The 14227-nt window shown below is 31.5% G+C and overlaps 1 protein-coding gene across 1 annotated transcript in view; it reads right to left on the bottom strand.

Moving 5' to 3' along the window:
- Positions 1-12218, bottom strand: part of Smp_180810 (putative kunitz-type protease inhibitor) — a gene marked incomplete at both ends in the record, with an annotated part of 56072 nt that extends 43854 nt beyond the window's left edge. Inside the window, 4 exons of the mRNA XM_018794215.1 lie at positions 2383-3038; positions 5987-6026; positions 8160-8325; positions 12216-12218. Coding sequence (XP_018648650.1) covers positions 2383-3038; positions 5987-6026; positions 8160-8325; positions 12216-12218 — 865 coding nt within the window. The remainder of the gene's footprint in view (positions 1-2382; positions 3039-5986; positions 6027-8159; positions 8326-12215) is intronic.
- Between the last annotated feature and the right edge of the window lie 2009 nt (positions 12219-14227).

The raw sequence follows: 14227 nt of genomic DNA, 5'->3' as shown, positions 1-14227 counted from the left end.
AAAAAGGGTTAAATCAATCATCATATAAATTGTTTTAATTAAATAAAACTAATCGTGTGTTCGAACACTATTATCATTTATTTCGTAGGTTTATCAGCTTCATATAATATTCGTATATACAATCAAAGTTGGCTATTTTCATCAATCTATATGACCTTGTAATGCCTTACTATATGTTATTTATACAAAATATATGTACGTATGCCATTTCACTGATATTACAGGGTTAGTTACAAAATTAAATAAGAAATGTAACAGCGATTACGAGTTTACGCGTCAGCTATATACAAATTCTACGAAAATCGATCTAATAGTCATAAAGTCTTGTTCTCCAAAATAAGGCTTCCTATTATTACCTCAATAACTTAAATATGCTGTTATTACCACGTTACAGGCATAAAGTCATAAGGTCAAAAAAAATCGGAGATGATGTTGGAAAAATGAAGCTTTTTTATCAGATATCATCTATAGTTGAAAAAATACCTATTTATGGATCTTTCCATTGATGTTCAGGACAGTATCAAGTAGAATCTAAACAATTGACTCATGATTTCAACTATATATCAAATGATATTATTTAGAATATAGTGGTCACTCTAGTTGTTATAACTCAGACAAAAATAAATATTCTCATATATAGTAAATTAATTTAGTCGAAGAGTACAACTTTAAGACTTTATGAAGTTATTGTTTAAAAGAACGATTTTTGACAGAAATAGTTTCGTTGTTGTGACAGAATGATAGTCTGTAAACTATTCGCGAGAAACTTCTTTAATTACTACTGGGGTAAAGTAACAAAGGTAAAATAACATGATCGTTTGTTCTTTTCTTCAAAACTACTGAAAGACTATCAGCAGTTTTTATGGATAAACACTAGAAAACAGGCTAACGTGGTGTCGTTAGTTACACTATAAGCTTAGGTTTATACAAGTGATTTATAATACTCATTTACTTCATACAAGTACATACCATCGTAATTATTACATCTACAAAACAAGACATATATCCGTGAAAGTTTAAAAGATCCACTTTCATGTTTAATGTTAAAAAGTTTAAACCTAGAAGATAGTAGCATCTATCTATCCTTCAGCTAATCCGTCACAATTTATAGAAACGCTCATTTATTTGTAGTGGAAATTACTTTCAAATTCAGACGTAAAAAATGCATTTGATTGTAGTAAGTGGCATTAGAAAAATAATGTAAAGTGCTTCATTTATAATACAAGTGAGAATTTTAATGTAGATAATTATTAATCCCTCTTAATATACATGTTATAATCATGTTATGAATAAGAAGTGAAGATAATATTTAGATTAGGGTTAGTCAGTAAGTTTTAAAGTTAAGATATGGCATCAGATGTGAATAAGTACCAGAATTGTGAACTATAGAAATATTCATCTCCTGATTCTTTGGGAAAGTATAAAATATAGTTAGACAATTATTAATTATTTTTATGGTTTACTGCCTAAATGTATGAGTGACATCCATCATTTACAGTAATACTGTTCATAGTGAAAATCACTTTTTATATAATTTGGTATGATTTTACATTCGCAATATCCAGATCCAGTAATTCCTTATTAGTTTAACGTCAACTGATGGATACTATCTGAATTATTAGATTTTTTCAAAATGTTTTAATAAGAATGAAAACTTACGAAGGCTTATAACATCTCACTTATACTTGGGTCCGCATACATTTAATTTTATTAAGACCTTCAATTAAATTATTAAACAGACAATGCCATTCAGTTAGTAAAAATCGGTATATATCTTTGTATGTTTATGATCATTTTTGGATGAGCACCTATGCTTGATCATGTGTTAGAGCCTACATACATATTCCTCTTACTAGCATAATTGTTATTTACTTAGGTTGTTCGATGTCTTATTAACTTGCTTACATATATGTGCTTCTGAAGTCCATTCATTCAAATTCACTTTTCCGTTATTATTCGTTTTGTGTACTTGTGGCTTTATGATCTACTCTGTACAATATTAGGTTTTAGTTAATGCTTCGTATCATCTTCTGAAAATTGTACGACGTTAAGAGTAAATTAATAGAGGCCATCAGGACGAGTGATGTATGAAGAATAGGAATCATTTCGAGGAAATTTCACCGCAGATTAATGTAATTAACAGCTCGATTGGAGTTCTCAATCCGGAATGCACTGATAATATGTTCCAAAATATTACCCAAAAAATACTTGAAATTCATGTGTCGAAAAATCAGTTATTAAAGTAGTCTAATTGATTAATAGTATATTTAGATAATAGTCGTTTATATTCCTTTAAAGGAAAATACATTTTCTAATGTAAGACAAGCAGTGAATATATAACTAAAATATCAGGTTTTATAGAAAGTAGATTAACAAACATACCTATCAAGACATTTCTTTCGTAGGTTCGTTCAACTGGTTGACGGTTGGTAGAGATACTTACAAGTTTTATTATAGATGTTTTCTCATGCGCACTGGTATTGCTATCACTTTGTAATGTTGTGCTTAGAGAGATTGTATCAGCCAAAATTTCAGTAACTTGGATGTCTTGTTTGGATAACTCTGACGAAGGCTTGTCTGTATTCAATGAAACTTTCATTTCATTAGTTAGTACTTCTGGTACTATTGTTGTTTGATCTAATTTTTGATCAGTCCCTTCAAGTTCCTCAAGTTTGTCCAGAATAATTTCATTTTTGTTCCCTAAGATTTCTTCCGTTACATTAACGTGCTCTTGCGACTGACTAGGTATTTCGACAATGTCGTTTGGTTCTAGTATATAATCAGAATACAAACTCTCATCTGTATCAGTAGAGTGGCTGGAAGGTATGTGATCATCAGTATTGAGACTTAAAACACCTAGATTATTATCCGTTGTAACCAAAGATAAGGTTTCTTCAGTTATCGTGTTTAGTAACGGTTGTGATTCAGTACTTTCTGTAATACCGATTCCATCTTCATTCTCAAAGTTACTCGATTTGATGTGCAGAGCAGTAATTATTTCTGTATTATCGTCTGAGTCGTTTGTTTCAATCTCGAACCTGTAAAGAGAGGAAAAATATAGATTCTGGAAGAAAAATGTTTTATTTCTCGAAATATACTTAACTCTTTAGTTGTGTTTAGTTTCAGATAATAGACATAGCTGATGAGGTGATTGACATCTAGGTTTTATATGGTTCAAAGCTCATCATTATCACCAATCTGTAACCTCATATGATTTCGTAAAGATGTGCATATTAGAAAAGAACCTCATCAGACACTGAATTCGTTCTTATAAAGGTATCTAAAAATCTAAATTCATTCCCATTTCGTATTTAAGATTGTGTTTTGGTACTTATATTTTGCTAAAAATGAGATCTAGCCACTAATATAAGTAGTGCTTTATTAGGTTTCACTACCCCTAACTCAGGGTCTGAAAAGTCCGGGAAATGAAAATTTCGCAGATGCGATAAAGATAATCTTGATAGTCTTGTAGTAGTATTCCGACATGAGACAACGGGTTTTAAGCGTTCTTTATGCCCTAACGCTTCAGGCTGGGTTATTTCGTTTACTACCCTACATATGTGTTGTATACAGCATAAGCTATATTGCCATGTAGAGCTGAAGGTCTCATATGAGACTGAAGGTTCTCCATTGACATTGTGGATGGTTTGGAATTACTTTGGCAAGTTTTGCTGACTGTTCATGTGCAAAACTGGTTTGCTGGTAAACCGATTTCATTCATACTGGTGGTTGCTTTTCAATGTTCTCAAGGGCCATTGTCATTGGAACATTGTAAGGCATGTCGCCATTGATAACAATAATGAGTTTGACTGTCGTGTAAGCAGAACGGGTCAACTTTGGCCTGTTCATGCTGTGCATAATTGGTTTAAGCGATCATTAATCGGGATAATCATACATGTGATATGAATGCGTATATAAATGGTGCAAATGGTCCATCGGGATGCTTGGTACCTATGTGGTTGCGCCACAGGATTGAGCTGTACTATTCAGATTGTAGCGTTGAAGCCTATATTGTTTCTGGTTCTTCTGTGAGGCGGGATTGAGCTGTACTGTTTGGGTTGTCACATGAAAGTCTGAATGGTGTCTGGTTCTCCTGAAAACCAATGCAAAATTACCCTGGCCCACAAAGGTATACATATATATATCCATCGATAATTAAAATCAGAAACCAGAGTATAAAAAAACTGACAATTAACAAACATTTCGTCAGTACCATTAGTTTTGAGTTGTAAAGGGGAAATAAATCTACCACATTTCAAACGTAAACTAGACTAATATTTCTATTTTATTCATACTTACATCATACAAGCTTTCAAAACTTATCATTCAATCTCCCATTTATAGCGAAAAATTCTGAAATTAACATTTATGAAGTTTGGATTTCATTGAATTTCAATTCATTAGTATACCTGCCATAATTAAACACAGCATATGAAGTTGACTTTTTTCAACTAACCCCAGATCTCTTTCATTAAAAGTAAAATTATTGTTATTAGAAGCAACTACTTTTTGCAAACCCGTGTATCATCATCAATATAGCTAGTAGGTATGTCAATTGTAGACTAGATCTACTTATGTTATAAAAGATTCAGAAAATCTTCATGAACCAACCAGCTAGTTTCTGATGACTACCAAAGGTTATTCTCGTAGAAAGATACTTTCAATAAATTTTTTTCTCATCTCATACTGAATTCATTTAGTGACATAATTTCAAAGTGTTGAATAGCCTAACATTCCAAATCTTTAGAAGGGATTCTTGATATTATATATTTGTAAAATGAAGACTCATCACTTTTGCCTCAATAGCATATATCATCCACATTTGAGACTCGACTGTTATACTAAATGTATCAACTACAACAATTTTAACTAAAAATCTTTCCCACTTCACATATGTGTGATTAAAAAAACTACACAGTTTATAGAAATATGAATATAAACCCTGTTGTTTAGATATGATTCGTGAAATCACCTCTTCAAATTTATATAAAATGTTTTAGGAGCACATTTAAACTTCCTATATTAACCACCAAAGGTTTTATTAGAGTAATAACTAGTGAGTAATAATTAACAATTATCAGAAGGGGGTTTTGTGGAGATTTTAGTAATTTTATATAGTTGAGATTATGAGTCAACTGAAGCAAGACCACCATGAAAAACCTGGAAGCCCTGGACGGCCGTTTCGTCCTATTGTCGGAATCCTCAGCAGTGTGCATCCACGATCCCGCCTCGCAAGATTCGAACCCAGGACCTATCAGTCTCACATGCGAGTACTTAACCTCTAGATCACTGAACCGGCATCCAACTGTGTTATTGTCTAACTTCAACCAATTCACGAAATTGAGACTGATAGGTCCTGGGTTCGAATCTCGTGGGGCGGGATCGTGGATGCACACTGCTGAGGATTCCGACAATAGGACGAAACGGTCGTCCAGTGCTTTAAGGTTTTTCATGGTGGTTTAGCTTCAATTGACTCGTGAATTCAACCATAAAATTACTGAAATCTCCACAAACCCCTTTTGACAATTCAAAAATACACAAAAAACAAACAAGCAGAATGAAATGATCATTTTGGAATAAACTACAAGCCATTAATAAAAATCATTATAACGACGGAAGAAACCCATTGTAAAATAAGAAAACAATTAAAATAATTCAACGAAGAAAACTTTCCATATGGTGATGTCATTTTTATTCAAGATATACAGTTTTACTTAAGGTTATCAAGTTGTTTAATGTCAAGGATAATTGGTCACTTGATGAATATGTAAAAGTAAAGAATGAAGAAGGAACAAACGAGTGATGATAACGTCTAAGATAAAAAGTGTTGATCACTAGGACTAATGTAAGTATCATCTTTGAACACTGATCAAGGTTGAAATGATTATTTTAGGTAAATCACACTGTCGTGAAGAAACATTTCACTACAACCCATTGATACCACTTTCTGAAGTATTTAATTACAATAATCCAATAAATAACTTACTGATTTCTGTTTAATGATTCTAACTGAGCTTGTTCATCAGCTGAAATTTAAAAAAAAAACATTTAAACATATTTTACTTTACACTGATTAAATATATTTCTCTATATCATTTAATATAACAGTTGAGATTAGCCTGTACCATTTTGAACAGAAGAAATAAGTCCTAATTACTTACTATTTTATGTTAACAAACCAGTTAAATGAACCGTTATGATTTGATGGTATTAGAATTAAAGTTCAACAATTTAAGTATTTAATTTTCAAACACCAAGTGGTTAGTTCAAAACATTTAATAGTTACTTATCTTAATGGTATTCAGATAACTCAAAACAAACGCATAAATTTGCGCTCAGTCAATTGTTTGCATTGATATCCTTTGCAACAAACAACATACAATTAAGAAAATTGATGAGATGTAGCTAAGATAATACTGTAAAAAAGGTTTATTCTGAATTTAGATCGTTATCACTGCATTGACCAGCTGGAGTGCTGAATACCGGTAACAAAAATAAAAATCCCTTCTAATAACTTGAAACTTGTCAAACAAGTCAATGTTTATCTGGACTCAACGGCTTAGTGGATAATCCGTTGATGTTCAAAGCAATAGATAGTAGGTTCGGGTTTTCATGTGAACGTCAACAGCTGGAAGCCAATCTGCCTGGCTGATGAGTCCTAAGTAAGACGAAACACTTGTTAGAAATTCCATCACTAGTCATATTTCAACAAAAAGTATGTAATCAGGGGGTAATATAGGTAGATTCGTCAAGGGCTTAGTCCGATATAACAACAGCAGAGAAGTACAAACCATTGCTGGCTACCTCAAGAAGTAAGGATCAAGAGTATAGTCAGGTTTTTCAAACATTATCTGTTATGGGGACCAAAAGTTTTACCTCTGGTCTTTCCTCTAGGCCATTCATGAAATTCTGGTTAAAGATCTAAACAGGATCCTTGAAAAATGTGGTACGCTATGAGTGACCTCTTCCTGGATTAACCGTTTGTGTAAGTTTTCTTAAAAAATGAATTACACGACGCAGTAATCAAGATATATCTGTTATGTTCAATGTATAAACTGCTGACTTCTTTGATTATACACAGATTATGTAAAACTCTCAAGTGCCTGACTTAATGGGAGGATGCTGCTTTGTTGCTCAAATCTGGAGTCATATTTTACTAAATTCCAGTTGCTTAGACATTATCACACATGTTGCGGGTAGAAAATACCGAGGTTTCTCTACATCTAAGCCATTTACGACCTACTGAACAATGAAGGGATACAACGTATTATTTTTATTGTTTCAAAACAGCAGTGAGGTTAGAACGAGTTGTTTTATCTGACAGTTTCTCATTGATTTCACCAGTAATGATACCTTCAAAAAAACTAAACAAAATATATACTAATGGTTTCTAACTTATTTCATACCGATCTTGTTCTTCATTTGTGCTGTTTCAATATCAATCTGGCTGTGAAATGTGTTGGTGTTAGCACAGATGCTATACGGTTATGAAACTTGCCTTTTATAAGCTGAGGATGTCTGATAACTTTCTGCGTTTGATCATAGGTTGCCTCAAAGGACTACTTACAAGTGGTGATCTAACCATATTATATGTAGGGTTCATCAACATGTATTCTAACATGATGAAGTTGGGAATTTTAATAGTTGTACTATTTTGAAAGACAGGCTTCAGTATCTTGATCATATTCTATGAATGCCATCCTATTGGCTACCATGCTTTCAAGATAAGTACGGGTAGTTAGTTCATGATGAAGGCTAGTGAAATGAAAGATAATCAGAATGGATTGAAACCCTTCGGCTCATGATGTCTTACAATTTACAATCTTAAAAGTCTCAAAACCCTGTGAATTGATATATTATCAAGAATTACTCGGAACAGTATTCACCAAAACTCCTACTGGAGCGTTCTGTTGTATTCTTCATATCAATAAGGAGAACAATAGAAATGAACAAAATCTATTTTAACTGTGTTATTATTTGAGTTATATCTCTTAGTGTATACTACTTTATTAATTAATGTGCTAAATGTATGGTTTCTATCCTTTATTTCTTCATAACGATTTGATTTCATTGTTTATAGTTCATTTCTTAGTGGTCTATTGTACATGGTGATTTTTACGCTATTCATAATTAAATTGGATAGAACAATAAAATCTCACCCAAAGAATTGTATGATTCCTTCGAATTAAAAGCTATTTCTTCTGTAACATTGTCTTGTTCACCTACTCCATCTTCTCTTTCTTCATATTCTAAAGTATTTGTAACTTCACTAGAATCAGAAGTATCCACATAATCATTATCATCATCATTTTTAACGGAAGCAGTCTAAAATTGAAATAGACACTATAAATTACATTTTTTTATTAAATAACAGAAACCAAATAAGTATCAATGCCAAGGATGGACTTGATGCCTTCACACAGATTGAGCATTGAATAGAGAGTTAATAATAAACTTTTTTGATATCCCAATGAGTAGAAAAATTGTATTTCTGACGTTTCGTGACTTCTTGTAAGCTACTTCTTCAGAGTAAACAAATGCGTGAATTAAATTAGCACAAGTATGTTTCCTTTGTATTATTTAAACTTGTGTTAAGTTGTTGTCTATTCTGAAGAAGTGGCTTACATTATGTCACAAAACGTCAGAAATACAAATTTTCTACTAATTGGGACAAATAATATATTTATTATTAACGGAAACCAATAATTGAGGAAACACAAAAACTTAATTTTACTCATCCTTATAGATTAATATGTCGGATATTATCAATGCAAAGAGAGAGTACATTGATATAGATAACCATAAAGATGTAGGTTACAAAAATACTTTTTACAATTAATCAAAACTTTAAATCCTCAAAACACCTTTATATATGACTTAAACAACTCTATTTTTTAAAGAAACAACACTGTAAGATGATAAGTTTATTACACAACATATAAACTGTTCCCAGGAATACACCATTATCAATCATTTAGTAGAAGTTGGTAACCAGTTGTATTCTGATGTTTCTTTTAGAACTATGGTACAGGATTTTCATTGACTAATAAGTTACTGAATAGTTTTGTTCAAATAATATTAAATTGGTCTCATTACGCTCACAAATGTATATTGAAATGTGTCCATTAGTTAATTGTTTGTCACCTAAGAGTTTTTCTACGGTATTCTAAGTAAGATAGAACAAACATTTTCTATATAAAATGATATTCAACTTATGATATTAGAAATTAGTTATTTCAAACTACATTATACGAACTGACTTCAGATGATTAATCTCGAAACATAAAGAAATATTATATATGTGTTACTTTTGAAATTCGTACTAATTATTAAAATGTAACATTTGATTTAAAGGTTTTATGGCTGAAATACTATAACCGGACAGCTGTATATGTCATTTTTATGATTCTTTAAAGAAATTTCAACCACTAAATATTCCATAAGGTCTTGTATCTATTTGAAGTCTTAGCTCCATAAAATAAAGTAACCAAGGTTACAAATCTTCTCAATAATATACCAAACTTTGCGGTTCGATATCCTTTATCCCCAAAAACACGTATGCTTCTTTTAAGTACCAGATTTAAACATTTCAGTGTCGCTCATGGTAATATGTCCATTACATTACACAGCATAAACTTACTAGTTAGTAATATTGACATTTATCAGAATTGCAAGTTTGAGAAGTGCGAAAATTTAATTGATCCATAAAACATTATACAAAAGACGCTACATATATAGTAAATACTTATAACATACTTTATTGACAAAGTAATAGATATGAAATAACAGCACGGTGATTAGTTATTGTTTCAGATTCAGTGAATATTCTTTTAATAGTTGAATTCATGAGTCAATTAAAGCTAGACCATCAGGGAAACTTGGAAGCACTGGATGGCCGTCTTGTTCTAGTATGGGACTTCTTAGCAGTGCGCATCCACAATCCCGCATCGCGAGATTGGAACCTAGTACCTTCAGTCTCGCATGCGAACGCTTAACTTTTAGACCACTGAGCCGGCATCCAACGATGTTGATGTCCAACTTCAACCAATCCACGAAATTGAGCAACCGTCCACCATTGTCTTCAGTGAGTTACTATCTCACAACAGACCCGGTTGAACTCCACTAGTTACCGCTTCTCACTAGAACTCCTTTGTTCAAATGTATGCTTATTTATCTGAAATAACTTTTTTCAGTAAATTAATAAGTTTATTTTGTCTGAACTTAATTTTTGTCAAGAGATAGAAAGATTAATTAGTGAAATAAAAATATGAAACTCAAGTTGGACTAATTATTTAACTTTAAGTTGTTGATTTTAACAAATTACTACAATCCTGATCAGATAAGTCTTGGAAAAACAGTCTGTTTTAAGCCTAACTTTTTTTTCTAATAATAATCTATGAATTACAAAATCCATGTTAGTTAACAACTGCTTACAATGAATTGTTATTATACGATATTTAATTTAAATGTTTCCTTTTTCTCATCTTTGCAGCTTTCCGTGTTGCAACAAATAGTTGTTACAAATATATATCCAACATATGATTATAGTTTATTTTCCATTTACGGAATTATAGAGACTTGGACAAAATCAATTTAAGTCATCATTTAGCATCATTCTATTTCTCTCTTAATACATCACTCCTTAAATATAAAGATATGAAGGCACCTGTAGATGAGTTCTCACTATCATGAATTGATTCAAGTTAGAAATGTTCATCATTATATGCTGAATTGAAGATAAGCACATGTCGCAAGATTTGAATGTCCCGAGTTCAACCCCTGGTAGGATCGTAATTGTGCACTGTTGAGAAATCTCATATCAGAATAAAACATCTGTATAGTACTCCCTAATTTTCAACGGTTATTTAAATTCATTATGTAATACAGAATACAAAATGTAATCTATTAGTCATTAGTTTATAATGTAATTTGTGATAAATGTTTACAGAATTTCACCTTCCCCCCCCCAAAAAAAAACAAAACAAAAATAAAAACAAAGAAAGGGATCATGTTAAGTAATTTAATCATATTAGGATCATTAAATCAAAGATACAACCATTCATAACAAATAACTTACTTCAAAATAACAACAGCTGAGAATGAGTATAAGTATACTTAATACTATAATCAGTTTTTTATTCATTATTCCAAGTGAATCATTTAGTAGTATTATTATTTTTTTAAAAAAAAACAAAAAAAATATCCAAATTAATTTAGATGAATTAAGTCCACTCTATTGAAAGACATTTCAATTAAATAATAATGAAAATTTGTATTAACCGGCATTTTATGTAATTTGTAATTTTCATTGAATCAATGAATATAACCAATTTTTGTTTATATTAATTATTGAATATTTATATATATAAATTGTCACCATATTTAAACATCTTTTTATTTATATAATAATTAAGAATTTATATGAAAATAATTTAACTTTTGATGAAACTAAATCAATCTAACATAATGGTATATTCATTAGTTCTGTTCTATGCTGATGTCTATTATGTCATTAATAATTTATACTACTATTTCATTTATATAGTAATTTTGTTTATTATATTTTGTACTATATTACTATGTAAATAATAAATATATATTGTTTTAGCTTTGTTAATATCCCGATAAGAATAATGAATAGTAACTTTTGGGATCCATGTATGGATCAATACTATATGTATATTTTATTGTATAATAGTTAAATAACTAAACTATTCATATTCATGTTCCTATCATTATAAGCTTTGTTTTGACCTATGAACTATTATTATACGATTTACCATTCTTGAATTATACCCTGTATATCAATTACTATCCCCCTTATTCACAGACGCATTTGTCTGAATCTTGTACAAATATTATTTCCTATTTTATGGTACGATGTATTCTATCCGGTGGCATACAAACCTAGTATGTTTGAAATAAATGATTCATATTGCAGAGGCTGTTATTGGTGTTCTGAACTTAATTGGCTGGGCTAGGCAGGAAACAGGACGGATAAGGACTCTAGACTGCTTGTACCGGTTTCATGTGTCATTGGTTCGACCGATAATTCACTGCCCTCTAATTGACAGAATCATTACGTTATAAATTAATAGAGCACCCAGGTCACAAGATATGACAATTTTAGACCCTATTGATTAAATATACTCGTATTTATATGATAAATATTATCGAGACATTGTCAGAACTGAAAAATCTTACCTCAATCTAACCATTGTGATAGTAAAACAAAGAAACTGTATTCTGCCTTAACGTTTCTAATAAGAAAATATTGACGTGAACAATAATTCAATAGATAATGTACTTAAGTGGACAAATCATTAATAACTAAGAAGGAAAATTCACTTAATATTGTTTACCCGAATCTTCCCATTGATGCTTAGGACCTCAGGTGATCACTTATTTATTGGCATATATGCATACTGTGCGTATTGCCTCGATATTGCCTTACGTCACAAGCCTTGTGAGCGAAGATGGATGGTACCTGGCATTGTAATCCAGTACGCGCGTTTAGTCCCATTTGTGACTCGTCAGCTGGATGCAATTAGATTCCAGAGTTGATGTTCACTCCAGGACTCGAAGCCTATCAGGACTCAGGAGCTAAATGATAAGTGCGATGGCGTTTAAAGAGAATGGCACTGGGTTCCAGTCCCAGAGTGGACATCAACTCTGGAATGCAAGTATATCCAGTTGACGAAACGCGTGTCCCGGATTCAACTGCTAACTATCATCCATCTTTGCTTATAGCTAAGAAGGGAATTCTGAATTTAGTCCACACTAATACTAATAATTCTGATTTTCAAAACAATGTAGTTGTGTTTATATACAACTAGTCGACTAGCCAATAATCTGAATAGTAGAATTCTTTTTATTCTGGCAACTTCAATGATTGATTCTGAATCTGAAATAGTTGTTACACAAGAATTCATGTTATGCGATCTGATCTGGCATTCAAAGTAAATAGGGAGCCTGTTATCAGCCTAATATCAATATTTTCAAGGATAAACGTCCATGAACACCTTTACTTTTTTAGTCTGTGATTTATAGTATGATGATCTCATAATTCATCTTAGGGTTGTTTCGTTTTAAAAAAGATAACATTAGTGACCGTATAAATATATCTGGGTAAAAAAAGCTTATGATTCCTTATGAAAACTATCCTTATTATCTCAGCAGTGACCATTTCATAAAATGTTCTTCATTCCTGTAAAATGAAGGCCTCTTTACGGTATGTCTGCATAATAAATACAAAAAGTTCCTATCGCATAAATTAGAACACTACATATTGGCCAAAAGTACTGCTTTTAACTGGATCTCTATAAGCTTTTAATATATAATAATATTTATATCTATACATTAAAAAAAATATTAATCCACTCAAGGTAGTTGATGAGTCAATAATGATAATCCGATAGATTGAATAAATAAATATGATTAATAATATATAGTTTAATAAATCCCCAAAATAAATAGCTCTATAAGTCATTTATATTTATGCTGACTTCATTGGCTAAAGGTGATATCTTTAACAAAAAGCACCAATTGAGAGTAAAATGAATAGTGTATTAACAGTGATAAAATTAATAACAGATTGAATCAATTAGTATTGTTTGTTTGAATCTTCCCATCGATGTGTTAGGACTGCAACTGGTCAGTCTCTAATTGGCATATGTGCATACTGTGCGTATTGCCTCGATATAGCCTTAATTCACAAGCATGGTAAGCAGAGATTGAATCAATGTTTTAAAACCTGAAGTGTGTTAAAACTCGGAAAGGAATTTTTTTACTGTAGATTTACTCTGGAATAAAATAGTACTGTCGTGTTATTTTGGTATTTTTACTAATTCATGATCCTTTTCTACTTGGTTGCGAGCTTGTTACGATTTCCAAATATAATACATTTTTGGGGTGTGCTACTTATATCAACATAAGTGGTACATAACGTTAGCCAGGAATACAATGTCTGGCAGCAGAAGGTCGAGAAGATCAAGAAGGAAAGAACGGGAACAGAAAACAATTGGTATGGAAGTGAAGAAATATTGAAATCTGAGACGATTGACTGACATTTTGCAAATTAAGTATCACTTTATGGTTCTCAGATTTTACTAAGAGATTCTGTCCCCACCTATGTTCTCGTTCGCTACACATTGGGTTGTACTCATCTAGTTCTGTCTCAACTCGGACTATTCTAGGAATTCTTAGTTCGAAAGTCAGTTTGACTACT

The sequence above is a fragment of the Schistosoma mansoni genome, chromosome 1 (genome assembly GCF_000237925.1).
Source record: "Schistosoma mansoni strain Puerto Rico chromosome 1, complete genome".
Classification (NCBI taxonomy): Eukaryota; Metazoa; Platyhelminthes; class Trematoda; order Strigeidida; family Schistosomatidae; genus Schistosoma; species Schistosoma mansoni.
Note: the sequence above shows the minus strand (reverse complement) of the source record. Positions and strands in the feature narration are given on the sequence as shown.